The following is a 20,287-nucleotide window of genomic DNA, read 5'->3' on the forward strand; positions in this document are numbered from 1 at the left end:
TATCTGTAAAAGGAAAGGGTTAGACTCAATAGCTTCTACTATCTCTTCTAGCTCCAAAACTACAATCCTATGAATCTAGGTATCTTTGAAATAGACTGACAAATCTTTAAAATTTCTATCAATAATTTATGCCTGGCCTTAAAAATTACCACAAATTTAGCAATTCCTAAAAATATGACCTTTGGAAACATAATAATTATTTGTATTCAATCAAAATAGTAAGGGCTCTAAGACTATCTGGTTAATCCTGAATTTTAAAATTCTTTGAAATCATTAATCATTATACTAAATCATTTTATAATTCTTAAGTGAATTGCAATGGGATGCTGCGGTGTGCAAACTTCCTCTAACAACATAGGCTTCTTTACTATGTCCCATGAAGTTCCCCAAGACACATGGAGGTTAGTGACTTGCCCAGGTTTACATATCTAGTAAGCATCAGAAGTAGGATTTTAACCCAGATGGTCTTGACTCCAAGCCAAGTTGCCTCTTACAATCCTTATAGATTCACAAAGCTTATTTTGTTTTCATTTTTCCCTAACTAATGAAATGTCTGGCAAGGGAAAGGGAAGAAAATAAGCATTTATATAGGGCCTAGTATGTGCCAGGCAGTGTGCTAAGTGCATTACAAATATCACCTCACTGCTCCTCACAACAACCCTGCAAGATAGGTACTATTATTATCCCAACTTTATAGTTTTGGAAATGGAGGCAAACCATAGGTTAAGTGACTTGCCCAAGATCACACAGCTAGGGTCTGAGGTTGGATTTGAACTCAGGTCTTCCTCACTTCAGGCCCAGTGCTCTATCTACTGAACCACTTGGCTGTCTCAGGTTCCCGGCAGGAATAATGTAAGCACTAAGAAATGTCAAAAACAGACATCAAACTTACCACCTGTGATATTTGTCTCTAATACACACCATAGAAGATACATACAGAAATCTAAAGTTCAGATTTCTTACTGCTGAAAAAGGTGGCTCACCCCATCCCTATTTATTTATTTACTATTTATTATGTGGCAGTAATATCTGCCTGAAGGCAAGATGCTGCATAGAGTAAGGACGGCTGCTCCTAACTTTTATTCAAACTGATCAGAATACCCAGAATACAGTCACCAGAAATATGGCAACATCAGTCATGATACTATGTAGCTGGATAATGCCAGTCACTTTCAACTGAGAGTTATACTTGCTCCCATACATGGTGACAGATTTAAAAACTGTCATACAAACTAGAAGATTCTATAAAAGGCTTTTCTACATTAGTTTTTTTTTCTTTCAGGAGAAATGGCATTTGCACAGAATATGCCAAACAATGTTTTCATTTTGGATAACAGAACTTAATAGAACTATTAAAACAATTTATTTTTCAAGTATTTTCACAATACAGAACTCTTTAAACAGGGAAGTAAACTTTAATGGGGAGATTATTTTCCATAAAGTTATGAACATCATGGCCAGAGTAGTTATTAAATGCATTAGCTAAAAACAAAGCCCTGATTATCTATGATTTTGTTCTACTTGTTACTCAAAAACTATACCGAGTCCAAATATCTGGGTTCAAGTCCCAGCTCTATGACTTATTAGCTGGGTGACTGAACAGATCATGCCTCAAAGTCACCTGTAAAAGTCAAGATAATGTGCTAAGCCTAAATAGCATTAGGTCATTAGCCTGTAAGTATCTCAAAGAGGCAGCACCTGAACTCAAGTCTGACCAAAAGCCTCCAGCTCTATCCCCTGCACCACAAAACATAAGAAGTATTTCAAATAATTTGAATGTCTATGATATGGAGGAGGGAATGGGCTTGTTCTATGTTGCCCAAAGGCACAATGAGGGCCAGGAAACGAAAACCGGGAGACAAATCTGGACTCATTGTGAAGAGTGAGTTGTTGGACAACAGAAGCTGCCTCCTGAAATACTGTAGTGTTCAAGCAGAGACCGAATGAATGCCTGTGAGGCTGTAGGAGGTCTTCCTGCACTGCTGGGATGCTGGACTAGAGAGGATGGACCTCCGAGGTCCCTTCCAACTCTAAGATCCTGGGACTGAAAGCAGCTCGCTTGGTGAACCTCACTTAGTTTCTAGGTGACCCAAAATGCATTTTTTGGTGTCCAACAACAGATTTCTGACCAGGCTTCATCCTACTTTATGGCCCTTAATTAACACATGTAAAGTTTTTCAAAATGACTTTTTTTCCTTTTTGTCTGAAAGCAGACTTCTTTTGCTGATCCAATACATCTTCCCACCTTCTGCCTACAAGGCCTTTCTTGACTTGTAATTTTTCTCTTACAGGTTCATGGTCATGTCAGCCATCTGAATAGGGGATATTGCTGACATGTTACATTGCGATGAATTTAAGTCATTTCCTCTACATGTGTGTGCCTGCAAGTGTTAAGTTTCCCCAACTAGATTATAAGCCTCCTGACAAAAAAAAAGATAATTCTGTTAACAATTTCACAGGACTGGTACCTGCAAAAGCATTTTGTAAACTATAAAGTACTACACAAGTAGAAGGGACCATTACCATATTTTTCTTAATAACGATACATTGAAATCCAGTCAATTTGGTGGCCTCAATAACATTAAAGTATCACTCAAGCACTAATGAATACTTACCATTGACCTCAATCAGGTTTGCATTTTTTTGATTCAAAATAACATATAGTTCCCGCTGATCCGATTTTTTCCCAACAACCCAATAGTCACTCATTGCCTTCACAATGATTTCCTCATCCTCATCCATTCTGTAAAACAAATTTCATTATGTAACTTTACAGATATATTTATTAGTATAAAAATGTGGATGCAGATTATAAAAAGTCAACATTGAAAAAATTTCAAGACATCATAGAGAATTTTAGTAGTTAACATCCTTCAGGGTGTTATATATGAAATGAATAGCTGCAGGAAAGAGCAGCCATAGCTACTGATGGGCTTTTTAAATTCAGAGAATTCTGAACATGCAGTTTGGGGAAATGATTACAAAGTGATCATGGGAAACTAAGGTGATGCAGAAAGCTCCGTTCTCTTCCTGCATTTTAAAGGGTCATTCTTTTTAGCATATGGCATCTATTCTGAATAAAACTATGAAAATTACCTCGTAAAATCACTGTTGATATCACCTAGAATCTTCATAAGGTCAGGATGAACAGATGTAAGTGATACGCTAGGCGTTTTCCTCATGTGAATTGTACTTTTCTCTGCTAAATTCATATGATTGAAGTAGATAAACTTAAACTGGGGTTCCTTTTCAGACCTGTGAAAATATGTTAACAAAATAATCAGTAAAATATTTTTAAAAGCATTCAGTTATCCAATCAAGTAAAAATATTCCCTTAAGAATCTTAAGCGCTATGGCTAACAATGATATTTTCATTCTCCAATTGTCAATAAAGAGATTTCAGAAACGTGGGTTTTCAAAAGTAGTTGTCTCAAGGGTCAGATATGGCTACTAATTATACTAACTATGTTTTAGTGATTCTTTTTTTTGATAAAGCAGGGTGTTTTGCACACAGTGGACATTCAACAAGTATTTGTTGACTGACAAGATATAAATTATATTAATGTTAAGTTTCAGTTCAGATAGGACATTCACTAGTACAATAAGACTTAACTTATCTACATCCCTGTGTGTTACAGCATTCCACATAACTGAATTTTCCAAATAAATAAAGCTTTCAAAACAGTCACTTTAATAAGAACAAGAACAAAAGTTTCCAATGTGGAGATCTAAAAGGTATTACACACTTTCCTGACTTCTATAATAGAATATCCTGACTACAATTTAACCCTGAGTCATTATTATATCAGTTGTGTTAGTACCGTGAGGCACTGAGTCTACCATTTAACACTGCATTAAACTGCCCTAGACTTCTATGCATTTTCAATTTTTTGTAAACTTGTGTTGTTAAGGATGTTAAGATGTGTCTCTGCCCTCAAGGTGCCTAGAATGTGCTGGAAGAAGATATGAAATGGATTCAGAGAAGTATGAAGCAATAGGAAGGCCAAAGAAGAGATTCACACAGGTTCCCAGAGTATTTGAGGAGGCAGAGAACACTTTAGCTAGGGGTGCCTATATGGTGATGGGAATGAGGGAATGCCAACTTTGTACTTTATTACACGAGCCCTGTCACATCTATTTTGTTTGCTCAGAGGCCTTTTTCCTTTATGCACTGGTTTTTGGTGGAGTTTCTTTTAAGTAAGCAAGGTGTCACCAAATATTCTCTCATCTACTGTCTATCACCTCTGTTAAACATTAAGTACATATGCACTAGGGTGCGTTAATAAAAATGAACTAGGGGTTAAATACACATTTTATAGGTTAGGCACTAATATTTGGTACTTGGTATGGGTAAAGCAGATTGATCATGTGCCCATCTAAAGCTCAGTGGTGAAGACAGAGAGCTAGCTAAGTCTGATGGTGAAGCCATAGCCCTAACTTGAGAGGATGACATTCTTTGAACTATATCTTTACTTCCAAAAATGCATTTCTTTGGAGAAAGAATAAAAGTAATAGAATCACCTGAGTACTAACACAGCTTTCCCATCCACACTTTTTTCCCCATGGCTGCTGAATTAACTATCAAAGATCTGTCTGTTATTGCTACCTCTTAATTCCACATGATTCTACTTCCTATGTCAGTATAGACAATTAACCAAATAGGCAACTAAATTATTTTTAATTTTTAAACAACTGATAAAAGGAATCTTTTCTCAAGTCTTCACCAAGAAATAATGCTAGGTGGCCCAGGGTCACATAGGTGGTGCAGTGGATAGAGCACTGGCCCTGGAATCAGGAGGACCTGAGTTCAAATCCAGCCTCGGACACATAACATTTATTAGCTGTGTGACCCTGGGCAAGTCACTTAATCCCAACTGCCTCACCAAAAAAAAAAAAAGAAAGAAAGAATCCTCCTTCTAATAATCCTCTTTCCTTTTCTGCTCTTCAATATTCATATCTCTTACAATTTAATGTTGGGTTTAGCTAACTGAATTCAAACCTACTGTTATAGTATTATACCAAGAAGGAAGATTAAAAAAGTTTAGATGACATATGGTCCCTGACCTCACATATTTGCTAGTAGGAATATATAACATAACTGATTAAAAAATTATAGAGTAAGTGTACAAGACAGGTGTTATAAGTCTTTTTCAGTCATGTCCAACTCTTTGTGGCTCCGGGGTTTTTTTGGCAAAGAAACTGGAACGGCTTGCCATTTCCTTCTCCAGTTCATTTTGCAGACGAGGAAGCTGAGACAAACAGGGTTAAGAGACTTGCACAGGGTCACGCAACTAGTGAGTGTCTGAGGCCAGATCTGAACTCAGGAAGATGAGTCTTCCCGATTCCAGACCTGGTACTCTATTCACTGCGCCACCCAGCTGCCCTTGTTAAGACAGGTACAAAATACTATTTGAGGCCCAAAGGAAAAAAAGTTACTAGATAAGGCTTCCTACAGGACACCTGAGTTAGTCTCAGTTAGTCCTTAAAGGACATGTGGGAATTCAGCAGCCAACTGGGATAAAGATATTGCGAGCAAAGCCAGAGGCAGGAATGTTCAGGGCAAGCATAGATTTCATAGTCCAATTTGGCTGAAGCAGGGTCGTGTAGAAGGGTTAGATAAATCTTGAAAAGTAGAATGGCACCAGATTGTAGACAGTCTTAGAGTAAGGCAAAAGAATTTGAATTTTACTGAATAGGTAATAGGGTTCTAAACTAATAAATGACATATTTTCATAAGGAAGGTAAGTCTGGCAGAGGTATGAAAAGTTGATGTGGAGGGGGAGAGAGTAAAGACTATTCTAACAGCTTAACAGGTGATTGGTCATGTGCCAGAGGTATGCTGCAGAAGGAGGTTTTGGAGTCTAGCCTGAATCACTGTGTGGTTGCAGTGTTAGAAGCACTGTCAGCACGAATGCTGAAGTTTCTCAGGATGGCAAGGGAGAATACAACAATAAATCAGGTGCTACAGTCACTAAGGAAATTGGGAGTGACTTGGGAGGCTGGTTTGAGACAAGAAAAAGAATGGAGAGAGAGTGGTATAAGTGGATTACAGGGACGAATAAGTTACCGAGAGAAAGAAACAGCAATGAGGAGTGAGCCAATTCCTCCTACTGACCTGGCAAAAACTGGCCAATGAAAAGTAACAGGATACAGTGGGGAAAGTGCTGGGATTGGAATCAGAGGATTTGAATTTGAATCATGGCTCTGCCACTTACTTGACTTCATGATACTGGGCAAGTCAATCTACATATAGACCTCAGTTCTATCATTTGTAAAATGAGAAGGACTAGATAGTCTCTAAGATCCCTTTTCCATTTCTGAATTGATGATCCTATGAAATGGAACACATTTAAGATATCTGATAGAGATCGGGAAAAACCTGGTTTCAATTAAAGTTAATGCATGCCAAAGATACTCATAACCAGTAATTGAACTAAGATTGAAACTGTTTTTATAGTCAAGGTGTCAGAAGCTACATCTTTAATGAAATACATTAGATCTAAGTATTACACTTTTTAAAACCTTATTTTCTAGAAATAATTAGAAAGGCAAACTAAATTTACATTCCATAAATACAGAGTAGTAACCACAAATTTACCACATTATGATACAGCATGTGTCTGCATGCACATATAGCCTAAACCTTCCCTAGGACTTCTGGGACATCCTGTATAATTAAACTGTGTTTCATAGTCAAGTACGTCCCTTTAGAATTCCACAGCTAGAAAGAATTCCTTCCCTCTTCATCATTCCATCACTACATCAATATAGCAGGCTCATCAGCTAGTCCAGTCAAAATAGCTTAATTCTGTTCTCATTTGGGTAACACGATTTTATTAGTTTTCTCAGAAACCATGTATTAGAAATCCCCTACATTAAACATTAAGGTATAATTGACAGATTTCTTCAGCTTTACTCCACAATATTTTTAAAAAGCGAAGCAGTGATTCAGTGCACAAGCACCATTTCATATATATCTTAGCTATAACTTACAAAATAACAATTCAGTAGTTACTGTATCTGATAAATATCTATTCGGGTGATCAGAAACATATGAACAAAACTATCTAATGAAAAAAAGATCAAATATTTATTGCTATTGCTGAATCTCATGAATTAATAGTCTAGACATTTTCCACCATTACTAAGGAGTATCTGAAAACAAAATTAAGCTGACTTCTTGGACACCTTAAGAATATTAGGTCTAAAAAAATTACACGAAGACTTTGTTTCAAGGTTTATATTTAAATTAAAATATCAGGCAAACCTGTTCTTTGTTGTAATTGATTGCCTAGTCCATTCATTTGCAACATTATAAATCCAAATGCATGGCCTCACATATTAGGCTGGAAGCATTAGACTGATATGTCACACGGACCCTGGAAAATAATTTTTCTTTAAAAGACAGTGTCCTTTTCCAAGTAAAGATGAGGAAACACCTTACAAGTTACTCACAAAACACAGGACAGACACAGGATAAACTCTTAAAAGAAATCTTTCAGGCAACTGTAAAAATAACAAATAATTTAAACAATGTGGGAGGTAGGTAAAAATCTTACCAAACACAATTGCACTACCCTATTTTTTTTTTGATGGTTAGAAAGCCAAGTAGTTATGCCTTCACTGGATACTTTTCTTTCATGAAATAAGTATCTCCTTTTTTTGTATGACAATAATAGGAAATACAAAATTATTTTAAGTGTCTGGGTTGTATATTTTAGCATGGAAAGGCTTAATTTTTCCATGCAGCTAACAGAGAAATGAAATGGTTTCTACTGAATTTGTAAGAATTATGTTTCTTATGCCAGCTTATTAATTTATTTGGATGTTTTTTCTTTGAATTTGTCTATTGCTCGGAGGGATAAGGAGACATGTCAAAGTGAAAGTAAACTGAAATATACCCAATTTTTCTCCTTGTTATAGGGTACAGTAGAGATTGCAGCAGACAGCAAATACAAACAAGGATCATTCTGTCTATCCCTTCCACTTTTACTGGTTCCTTTAAATGCAGGATTAACAGTGGCCCACTAATGTTCAGAAATGTACTTTCTCTAACTTTGGAAATCAGAAAACAAAAATAACGTGCCTTGGAATTTAGCCAAAATTACAAGACGTAGGCAAACACACATAAGCGTATGGAAAGCTGACTGGTATTTTTTTTTTTTTGTGAGACAATCACACAGCTAGCGTCATGTGTCTAAGGCTGGATTTGAACCTGACTCAAGGGTCGGTACTCTATCCACTGTGCCACCTAGCTGCCCCTTGACTGCTATTCTTTATTAGCATATAGTCCCCAAACATTTTCCATGTTTACCAGGCCAATACTCTCAGAACAGACAAAAAACTGTATGCTAAAATAAGTATGCCACTAGTTACTCCCTTAATGATTTGGTCTAACCCTATTTTGAAGCAATCAATGCCAATAATACTGTTAGAGGCCTGATTTTCCTGAAGCAATATTACCAGGGTTAGGTAAACTGACATCTCATATGAATAAATCCTTCAAACCTTTCTGCCAACTTTGTAAAAAGAAGCCTTGTTCCCAGAGGAAGCTCCAAGTTTCTTCAGCCCTGAATCAATGGTGGCAGTGGTTGAGGAGAAGGCAATGGAGCTTTTGATACAACTGAGAGTAGGCCAGCACTCTGGGCTTGCAAGACTGGTCACCTAGAAATGGGGAGGCACTGATTCAGGAGCAGCTCTTGAGACATCTACATCATGACAGGAAGAGCTGTCCTGAAAGAGACATGATGCCAACTACCCCCCTTACCAACCAGAGTGTGCCAGAAGGGTTGGTCAATCAATAGAAATGAGATGTGGAATAAATTCACATTCTAGAATACAACCCTTTATTTCCTATATAATTCTCCCCCCTCCCGCCCCCCCTCCCCCCACTCCAGACGTGAACAAAGTAGTTGCTGGAATGTAACCCCTGGCATGAACAATGGTGTTACTGTTTAACTAGGTAACTTCCAATGCTTGAACATCCTTGCAACAGCCACTCCTCTGAAGTCGAAGCTTGTACAAGTTTAATGAAGGTGACAGTCCAGCCACATTTGGAGTAAGGAACTCTAATAGGTTGAAATCAACACTATCAAAAGGCCTTTTTCTGCCTCAAAATAGCCATGATATAGAAACAAGTGATAATAACGCATTGTTTGTTTGTGCAACTCAAACAAGATTTTCCTGGCTTTAAGGTCAACTTTTTATCCACTATGTTAACACAGCCTCCAAGTACAAATTTGGAAGGCTAATCACAGAAAGCTGACCCCCAGCTGATGTCCTTTTTGGCAACAGCAATTTATGAAGCCACCTATGAAGGTGCAGAATTTGTACTGCATTGGTGGAAGGAACATTTCCAACAATTAAATAATTTCTCTTCTGAAGCATTAAAACAACTTATTGATAAACTGACTTTTTTTTTTGAAGGGGAGGGGAAGCCTGGGAAAATAAGATGACCAAAGAAAGACAGTCAATGTGATGATGTGCCTTGGGTAAGGCCTTACTTACAAATACCTGATGGAGGGTTTTAGAGGGACAGAAATCTTTCCTATATCTAATCATTTTTCTCTTTAGGTAGGGGGCATTTATTGCTTACTTATCAAATTACTTTTACATAATCTTAGCTACATCAAAAATCACTGTTTTTAATTTAATAAAGATCTAAAAATTTATAAAGGAGTTCTGAGCTCTGAACATATTTTCCTGTAACTCACATTTCGATGAGGCTTTGAGGTTTGCTAAGAACTGTCTTTGTGACAATCCTCTGAAGTGGGTTCTACGAGAATTACTGTTGTTACCATCCCCATTTTTAGAGCTCAATCAACCAACACTTATTTAGCTGGGGATACAAAGACAAAAATGAAACAGTTCCTAACCTCAAGCAGTTTAGTTCTGTGGTGGAAAACAACATGTACACATATAAGTACACATAAAATAAATATGAAGTAATTTTAGGGGAGAAGGCACTAACTGCAGCCAGGATGACAAGAAGTTAAGAGACTTATCACATAGTAAATGTTGGAGGCAGAATCTAAAATCAATTCTATTCACTTCAAATTCATGGTACAGGAAAAAGAATATTGGATTTGGAGCCTCAGGCTCCTGGCTTCAAATCCGGACTCTTTCACTTAGTACTTTACGTCACTTAACCTCTTTGGGGCCTCACATCCTCACCTGCAAAATGGGGGTATGTGGACTGGATGGCATGTGAAATCTCTTCCACCTCTAATAATATTTAATCCTATGGTTCATTCATTTCTTAAAACTAGATGAGAACTTTCACCTACTCCTGCCTCTCAGAAATACAAAAAAAAAGTTAGAGAATGGATGTTATCAGAACTGCCCATGAAAGCTTACTTATTTAACCCCTATATTTGCAGTATAGTGCTATACTAATAGAAATATAGAAGTTTATTATGGAATAAGATAATATTTTCCTACTAAGAGAGGCAGTATGGCATACAGAACAGAGTGATGGACTTGAGAGTCAGTATGGACTTGAATTAAATCCACCTCTGTTTTGGCACTTACTAGATGGGTGACCATTAACCTCTCTGACTCAGTTTCCTCATCTGTAAAATGGGAATAACAAAACAAGATAATATATATAAAGTACTTTGTGCATTTAAAAAGCTAAATATGTCAGTTTTTAAAAAAATTAATCTAACCATCATTTCTATGGGAAAATGCACTCCAGGCAGTAGAACGAAAAAGGGTTTCTCTAATTCTAAACTGCATTTACTCAATAATAAACACTGGCTAAATGAATGAACGGTCATGACTCCATGGCCTACGACTAGAGTTCATTAGGTGCCCGAAGATTCTAGTATTGGTGCTTCTGCAGCCATCCCTTTCTCTCTATTTCTCTCCCATTGCTAAAAGCAACACTAACCAAATCCTCCTAATATGTCATCTTGCCTTCCATCTACCCATTCCTTTCCTTTAATCTAGTCTTCAAACCACAGCCAGATTACTCTTCATGCGAGGAGGTCATGTCCCTCCTTTACTTAAGAATCCTCCATTGGCATGCCTACGGAATAAAGTTCAAACTTCTTAGCAAGGTTAGTTCTACTCTCCTCAATGCCCTCTGTGCTTCAGCCAAATTGTCTTCCCTTGTCCAAGCCCCAAACTTTCCTGCCTTTATATCATTGCTCCCCCAGACCAAAGGTGTCAAACTCATGGCCCATCTGTAAAACTCTTGACTGTGGCCAGAACTGGATTAAAAAGTAATTGGGGGGGCAGCTAGGGGGCTCAGGGGATAGAGCACCAGCCCTGGAGTCAGGAGGACCTGAGTTCAAATTAGGCCTCAGACACTTAACACTTACCAGCTGTGTGACCTTGGGCAAGTCACTTAACCCCATCGCCTAGCCAAAAACCCAAAACAAAAGAAAACAAGAAAAAGTAATTGGGGAATGTTTAGCAAAATAAAGAAAAATACAATACAATGTAGATAATGTTCATTTATAGTTTTCTAAGTCAATATGTGGCCCTCAGAGATCCGTTTCTATTTGAAATTTGGCACCTCTGCTCTAGGCTATGCTTAGGAAAACAAAATGAAACAAAAAAACCAGGATAGTTAAAGGCCCAGAAATAATGTTATAAAAGGATTGGTTGAAAGAATTGGGGAAAGACTTCAAGACTAGACTTAAGGGAAGACATGACTGCAGTCTTCAAGTATTTGAAGGAGTGGCACATGAGAGAGGAATTAGACGTGTTTTGGACAGTTCCAGAGGGCTTCCCACCTATGGTGGGTAGGCTTCCCAAATTCCTTTGTTTGGCACGTCAGGATTTTATAGTCAGATATCATCCTACTTTTTCAGCCTCATCTTATTTATTCCATTCCATGAATGCTATGCTCCAGTCAAACCAGATTCTCTGCCCTACTGACATCCTCTGTGCTGTCAGACTCTCCTTTTCTTAAATTGTTCTTTATGTCTAGAATATCTTCCTCCTTCTCCCTCAGACACCACAAGGAACTTTTTTTTTACAGCTCTACAATGCATTTACAATGTAATGTTATGTACTAGTTATTTATGTCTGGATTTTATTCTACAGAGACCATGTCTTATCTAACTTTTGTATCTTTCTCAGCATTTCCCATAGTGCTTTGCATGAATGAATGGATCTTGCTACTTGTGCTTGGAATGCTCATCTCCCTTGTCTCTGTCTGTTATAGGCCTACCTGTCCTTTAAAGCCCACTTCAAAAACTACCTTCTCCAGGAAGTGTTCTCTCATCCATCTGGTCCATAATGATGTTTCACCTTCCTGTCTTCAAGCTGACACTACACTTTGACTCTTTCTTGTGCCTTTATCATGTGTTATCACTTTATATTTTATATTATAATACTTGGATCTTTTTAATTTCCTCTGATGACCTACTTAACCTAACATAGTGCTCCCTTCTTGGGAGGCATTTAATATACGTTTATTAGACTGAATTGAAAGAAATGTGTATAGTTTCCCCTCATACTCTCAAAAAATTACTTTTTAAATTCTATGAAGTCTGGTCAATATATTTATAAAAAATCTTTTTACACTTGCATTTTTAACCTTATTCTGAACTTCTAGAAGCTAATATCTGAACATTAAAGACATACTAATCTATACAATTCTTCATATTAACATAACCAAAGCACATTGGCATAAATTTTTCAAAGTGATTCCCATTGATTACACCCACTTTAACTTGTGAGGTAAGAAAAATAGATAAGATGATCTATCTTTCACATGTGGAACCCCCCCCCCCACCAAGAGGTACAGGAAGATTACATGATTTAATGATAGTAGAACCAAGAACCCAGCTCCTGACTTCCATCCTAAAACTCTTTCCACTTGACTTAATACCCTTTCCCTACCTGTGTGCATGAGTGCATTTCTTTTGAGATTTCCTATCTTACTCTGGCTGAAACTGGCCAATCTCAATACTGATTGGCATTGAAGCTTTAACTACTTCATTTTTCTTACTTGGACTGGTTCAGCCCTCCATGCCCAGGGGCATTGGTGCTAGACTTACGCACTCAGCCAGCTTGAGCCCTACTGCAGCTCAGAACTCCCAAACTCAAGGGATTCATTAGCCTCAACCTCCCTCAGTGGCAAGGATTGCAGATGTGCACCACCACATCCTGCCTATAATTTTAATATATATTTTATTTTACCCAGGGATACTATCAGATTAAACGGATAAAGTACTCAAAACATACACGTCTTGGTTACTGCCCAATGTCCTAACAACTCAGTGAAAACTAAAGTACTCTTTAATAGTCTAGGTTGCTTAGTTCAAGTGATTTAAGAACATGGTGCTAATAAGGCTAGTATAGGTTCAATCCCTTAGTTTCAAAAAAAAAAAAAGAAAAACTGTTCAAGAGTTGAAGGCCACACACCTAATCCCACTCAGTCCCTCAAAAATGTGTAGTCTAAGGGAAACTGGGGCAAAGGCAAACAACTCAGCTTACTTCTCCACAATGAGGGGGAAAACCACTGAAAGGTACACACTGGCATCCATTTTGTGCAGCGCTAACAGCAGATAAAACTTAAAATGAAATGTTAGTTACACACATTCTCAGTGTCTGAAACAGTTCACAAATAAAGCACAGTACAAACCCTGATATTCTTTTGTTGATATTGTACTGTTCACAAATGTCAGATGCTAAAACTGTGAGCTGAGGTCCAACGATGCTGTCCAATCTTCGACAAAAATCCAGAGAAGGCTGCATAGAGGCTGAAAAATTTAAAGAATGTTGTAAATATTGTTCTCTATTTCAGTTATGTTATATCATGTGAAAGAAGTCAATCATTTTCTCTCTCCTATGTTTAAATATTCAGATCACTTTGCTAGATACAAAGTGATTAACCTGATCAAATAATCTGAAATAACCTGATCAAATCTTATTCCTCTAATAAAAACATAAGAGATAAAATTACTAACATTTATGAAGAAAGAAAATACGCATTATATGAAGAAATAAACACACATTATAAGCTCCATTTCAGTATTCCCTCATTGGGCCAAACTAATAGGATGGTTTTACCTTCCAAGCCCACCTGAAAAACCTATCCTGAATGAAATGATCATAAAGTTAGGGCAATTGTGTTTTATTTGGGGTTTCACAGTATATCCTTCTATGTTTATGATTTAATTTAATTTATATGTTTATGTTTTAATCGTAGAAGAAAGCAATAGAGTGTTTTTTTCATCTGATAATAGATAAAAGTGCTATACTTACCATCGATCATGAAACAAACTGCTGCACTCATGGCCTAAGAGAGGGAAAAACCACCACCATATTAAACCAAAGGTTATGGAATACAGTTTTTTCTTTTCCTCCCCTGCTTAGCCTGTGGCCACTAATTTCATTGGAAAATCTGCACATAAGGAAGACTTCTGAACTTGCAGGCCAAGTAGTGCTTCAAAATGCTCTGTGGTCATAGAAGAAAATTAGAATCATACTCTAATTTCCCAACAACTGGTCATCTATCTTATGCCTGAAGAACTCTGGTGCCTGGGAACTTATCATCTCTTAGGGCAGCTCATTCCACTTCTGAATATCTGTTTACTAGGAAATCTTTCCTTATATCAAGCTTAAATCTGCCTGTCTTGTTACTTCCACTAATTGTTCCTAGCATAGTCTCTAGGGTCAAGCAGAGCACATCTAATCTGTCTTCTATTTGACAGCCCTTCAAATACCCAAAAAGAGTTATTAAAATAAGGCTTAGAAGAAAATTATAGCTAATGTTTATTTAGCACTTCAAGGTTCACAAAGCACTCATATATATTACCTAATTTACTCCCTACAACAGTAGGAAGCTGATGCTATTATCACATCCATTTTATTGATGAAGAAACTGAGGCTTAGACTTCAAATGACTTACTCAGTGTCACACAGGAGTCAAGGAAGGATTCACACTCAAGTCTTCCTGGTTCAAAAACAGCACTTTATCTACTCTTCCATGCAGCCTTCACTACACCTTTTCCTTATGTAATTTCGTTAGAGCAGCTGGGTGTCACATTGGATAGTGCTGGAAGACTTGAGCTTAAATTCTGCCTCAGGTACTTAACTGACCCTGGGTAAGTCACTTACCCTGTTTGCCTCAGTTTCCTCATGTATAAAATGAGGGCAATAACAGCACTGAGCTCTCACAGTGGTGAGGATCAAATGAGGTAATATATGCAAAGAATTTTACAAGCCTTCAAGCACTCTTATAGGGTAAAAGCTACTACTAAAGCTTAAAATCACACTACATCTTGGGGGATACTTTACATAAATGCAAGCCATTGCTGCTGTTACTGCTGTGGTGGTGGTAGTTGTTTTGCTGAGTGTGTAAGTACAAATATTTTATTCTAGGTCATTTCTAGGAAAATCCTACTGACTGCAGAATCATAATTTAATGTTTAACATGATATTTCTAAATTTCATATAAACAGAAATTAAAAATACAATATTCTATATATTCAATTTTATAGCTCTTTTAATTCAAAATGTCAAATCCAGAGTTATTTTTTTTACAAGTTTATTACATATATATTTATTTATTTCTCTATTAAGGTATACTATATGCTCTCACATACAGCTACTAGCTTCATTTTCAAATATGGTCTTGAAATTTAAACCTAGTAAAATGTACAAAATTACCCTTAAAAATAAAACTCTTAAGAGAAATTAGTAAAAAAAAATTTTTAAGTAATAAAAATATATTCTAACACTATGTTCTTCTACACATAAGTGATAAAATTGTACTCAAGGTACATAACAGAGTGTTCATTTTGACGAAGGCAATGGGAGAATTTACATATAACTGGCTAACCAATATTACTATCACTATATTACCATCAGTAACCAATACTAAAATCCAAAAAGGAGGCAAGCTGATACTTGTTCACATCTGGAAAGCCACCAGATTGAGACAGTATCTGAAAAGCAGGATATTATCATATTTTGACTGCAACATCAGCCCCTTTGCCTTCAAGATCTTTCTATATGAATTATATAAGAACACAGAACACTAATGACAAGCCTAACAGCTGCTGCTTCATTAATGACAATACAATATTGTATGAAGACATATATGAAAACTAATTACAACCCCAGGGAAGCATGCACACACATTTTGGAGTTTTGGAGTTTTAAAAAATAATTGCCACTGCTTAGAAATCCCAAAGAACAGCTTGTCACAGAAACATACATGACATTTGGGTATATACTCATATATCAATACTCAAGAATGATTAATAATATTTAGGGAGAAATAGTGATATTACCTTATAAACAATTAAATGAAGCTCTTCATAAGCATCATCTGTATTTACAAAAATTTTGGGAAATCTGCATTTTGCTTCCGGATCATTGAGGTTCAAAGGCCCAGTAAGAAATCTTAAAAGCAAGCACAAAAATGACTCACATTCATTAGACAAGTTATGGTTTTGCAGCAAAATATATTCCATTTTACATAAATGTATAACATTTTTGAAAGCCATGATAAAACATGCGGCAATACTAGAACTGTGTCAAGCCAGTAGAATTGTGACAAAACAACTTTTGGTTTTTTGTTTGTTTTTAAATGGGAAACTATGACATTTCTTCAGTGACTAGTACCATATGAAAACCATAAGTGTTCTACTTTTGTCATAGATATACTTCAACTAGGTTCTAAAGGCCTACCTGACATATACTTTTACCTATTTCAGTAAGGTAACAGCTACAGTAAGATAAAATCTCAAATCTGAAAATATAAGCTATCTTCTCACAATCAGAAAACAATAACAACAAACTCTTTTATTGACCTGGAAACAAATATAATATTTCTAAACTGTATAATTTCTTAACATCAAAAAATAACTTGGACTTTCCATAACACAAAAACAACTCATTTTGATTCTGCTCATGATTGTATTTTTAAATACATCGAAAAGCTAATAAGAAACCAAAAGGGTATATCAGAGGATTAATTACCTTCCATAATGTTGAAGATTTCCTGGCATTTCTGCTCGGATTGGTGAATCCCTTCCTGCCAACTATAAACAAGTCAAAAGTTGGGAAATGACTTACAAATGAGCTTTTTCCCCCGCTTTCAAAGCTATGAAAAAAGAACATTTACATGTGCTAGTTTGTTTCAGTTTACAGGCCTCTAGAAAATGCATGCTTTAAGTTTAAACCAAGAAGTAAAAAAAAAAAATAGAAACAAGACAATAGGCCTTACTGATTTTAATCATGATCACGACATGGTAACTACATTCCCAGAAAACTAGACTCTGACTATTCTGCAAACTCAACGCTCCCTCTTCCTTAGTCCCCGTGCTTCCAATGCCCTCTGCCCCTTCTCTCCCCCACCTCAGAGTCCTCCTCCCTTCCAAATTCCAACTTATGACCTGGATGATCACGGACAGCACTCTGGGCCTCAGTTTCCTTATCATAAAACAAAGGGATTATGGAAAGTCTCTGAGGTCCCATCCAGCTCTAAATCTACGATCCTTCAAGGCTTAGTACATATGTCATATTCTCTACAAAGCCTTCCCTCATCTCTTCCTCAGGTTGTTAATATTCTCTCCTTACTCAAATTACCTTACATTTACTTCTGTGTATATGTGGCATCCCCCAGTATAGTGTAAGCTTCTTCAGGGCAGGTTTTTTTCTTTGTAGGCCTGGGGCCTGCACATAGTGTCTTGCACGACATAATAGGTACTTAAAAACATTTCTTGAATTGAACTTCATTCTATCCTACAATTCACATTCTAATTACTCATTTATGAATAAAAATAAGCAACAATTAAAGTCACAAGATCATAGACTCATAGAAGCAGCATGAGTAGAAAGAGCACTAGATTTGTGTTGAGATCTGGGTTCAAATCCCAATTCTGAAAAAAAAAAAATCCTGCCTCTGTCAATACCTGCATGACTCTGTGCACAAATCACTTCTCTCCTCTGGGTCTCAGTTTCCTCCTCTGTAAAATGAAGAGACTGGACTTGATGGTTTCTGAGGTCCCTTTCAGCTCTAGATCTTCCATCCTATAAGGCTATGAAGAGTTGGAAGAAATCCAGAAGTGGATCCAGAATTCTAATACCTTCATTTTACAGATTTTTTTTTTTTACAGAGGAAAACTAGGCCCAGAGATGTCAAGGAACTTGCCCAAGGTCACATGGGTTATGAATCTAACAGAATCAGAACTTGAATTCAGGACCTGTGACTCCAAATCCACATGGAACTTTTCACTGTGCTATGATGCTTCTTAACGAACTTAATTTTCCATTTTCTGCTGTAAAAACAATGTCTTGGCACTTGGAGATCACAAATGAGCTTCCTTACATAAGGTAACAAAGTCATTACCAAACGAGATGCCTTCTAAATTGTTTATATAGGATGAGGAGTGTGTTACTTTATATTCCTCAAGGAAACACATGTTTTCATGTATTTTTATGGGTGTATAAAGCAGCAAAAAGTGAAACGCTTGGAAACTATTCAAGTGTAGTGCTACAACTCCGCCTTTAAGTTTGCTTCTACTCCCTCATGCTGACATAAACTCTACTTTTTAAGTTCATGACCTTGAAAAAAAAAAAGACTAAGACAAAATAGAGGCTTTATAGAGAGCACAGGAGCTTGCAATACTGAACTAGTTTTTAATGTCTCACTCAAATCAGGGCTTAAGCCCTCTAAGAGTTTAGTGTATTTGTTTTCTTTTATTTTTAACATTTAGAATATATGTCATGTGTATGGCATAAATACTTTGTGCTACCTGAATGTACATGAGTGCATAGTGGAAGTTAAATAGAGTACAGGAGCTGAGCAGGCAATATCACACCACCATTAAATGCTCAACCATTCATTAAACAGAACAAGTGTTTAAAGAATTATCCTCTACTAGGTGAAAATATCAGTAATCATTAATAGTCATTAAAGGACTGTAACAAATTCACTGTTCAGCATCAGAACCAAACACACAGTTCCTTTCACAAAATATCATTATCACCATATCTTTCTGACAATTATTTTTGCCAGGGGCTTGGATAACTATCTCATGTTACAAAATTATTAAATGACCAACACTATAAGAAAAAATGGGATAATCCCCCCCAAAATGCACAATATATTTTGGTGCCCATACCTCAGGCTCGATGTGTCTTGGAAATAGGGAAGTAGTGAGGTATTTGTATAAAATTCTCATGTCATCTTGTTCTAATCCACTCCTGAAATTATTGGGGAAAAAACCAGAAGTCAAAATTTTGAAATCATCCATTTATCCTTCTGCCATCCTGATCACAAAAGAGCTCATCCATTCTTCTGTCACACCTCATGAACAAACAATTCTCCCTGATAACTGAGAGATCATAAGATCACAGTCCAAAGAGAAAAGAGCAAACTGAACTGGTCTTTCAAATTAATTCTCTATGCTACCTTGTTAAAGAGAACTGATTATTCCTGCATCACACATAAAATTTAAATAAAGGAAAGTTCAAAACAACTTAATCTTATGCCTGGCATATAGTAGACACTTAATAAATGTTTGTTGATGTGACTATATCACATGTAGGATCTTTTAGAGGACTTTGTTAGTTGTAATAAAGAGCTTTATTTCAGGTAGTGAAAGATAGACATTTAGTTTGTAAAATGAGTTGGTACTGAAGTCACACTCCTTGTTTTCTGCATGAGTCTCATCTAGAACTCCTAGGGAAAGGGAAATCTATGCACTAATACTTCTTGGTTTCTAGAAGTGAAGCTGGAAACATACAAAAGCCAAAAAAATTCTGCCAAGCAGTAAGAGAAGAACAGAACAGACAGTCAAGAAGAAAAGACAAATGCTAAGAAAAACCCTGTAATGCTGCTTCCACAGTCACACCAGCTTTGGCAACAACCTATAGATATAAGGTCAGATTGCATCTTTAATCTAAGCAGATGGAAAGTAACTACCTAGTTTTGCTTTAAGATAGGAAAAGAAAGGAAAATGATGGTCCTTTCAGTTTCTTCCAACAAGCATCAAAAAAAAAATTATAAGTAGGACTAGTGGTAGAGTTAAAGCACTAGGAAATTGTCCCCGAAACTATACAACAGAAGACTAAATAGGAAATGGTTTTAGGTCTTGAAAAATTCAGCATTGCTTATTTGAACAAAAATAGGGTATTCAAGGAAAGGCAGTTAAACTGAGGTTCTGTGAAGTTTGCAGATTACTCACTGTTTAAAAAAAAAATAGGCTGATTCTCCCATTGGGGAATGTTTTCAAGAACAAGCACCAGCCTTGACTACCAATTAAACAAAAAAACAGCAACAAAAAAAACCTGAATGCAAACCCTACACTGGAAG

General features: G+C 36.6%; 1 protein-coding gene across 1 annotated transcript in view; it reads right to left on the reverse strand.

Annotated features, from left to right (window-relative positions):
* CCZ1 (CCZ1 vacuolar protein trafficking and biogenesis associated) overlaps positions 1–20,287 on the reverse strand; it is a 34,821-nt gene that overhangs the window by 604 nt on the left and 13,930 nt on the right. Inside the window, exons 8-14 of the mRNA XM_020965307.2 lie at positions 19,095–19,176; positions 16,948–17,009; positions 16,257–16,368; positions 14,224–14,257; positions 13,601–13,718; positions 3,097–3,255; positions 2,616–2,743 (exon numbers count right to left, since the gene is read on the reverse strand). Coding sequence (XP_020820966.1) covers positions 2,616–2,743; positions 3,097–3,255; positions 13,601–13,718; positions 14,224–14,257; positions 16,257–16,368; positions 16,948–17,009; positions 19,095–19,176 — 695 coding nt within the window. The remainder of the gene's footprint in view (positions 1–2,615; positions 2,744–3,096; positions 3,256–13,600; positions 13,719–14,223; positions 14,258–16,256; positions 16,369–16,947; positions 17,010–19,094; positions 19,177–20,287) is intronic.

Source organism: Phascolarctos cinereus, unplaced genomic scaffold (assembly GCF_003287225.1).
Source record: "Phascolarctos cinereus isolate Bilbo 61053 unplaced genomic scaffold, phaCin_HiC Scaffold_4;HRSCAF=312, whole genome shotgun sequence".
In the NCBI taxonomy this organism is placed as follows: Eukaryota; Metazoa; Chordata; class Mammalia; order Diprotodontia; family Phascolarctidae; genus Phascolarctos; species Phascolarctos cinereus.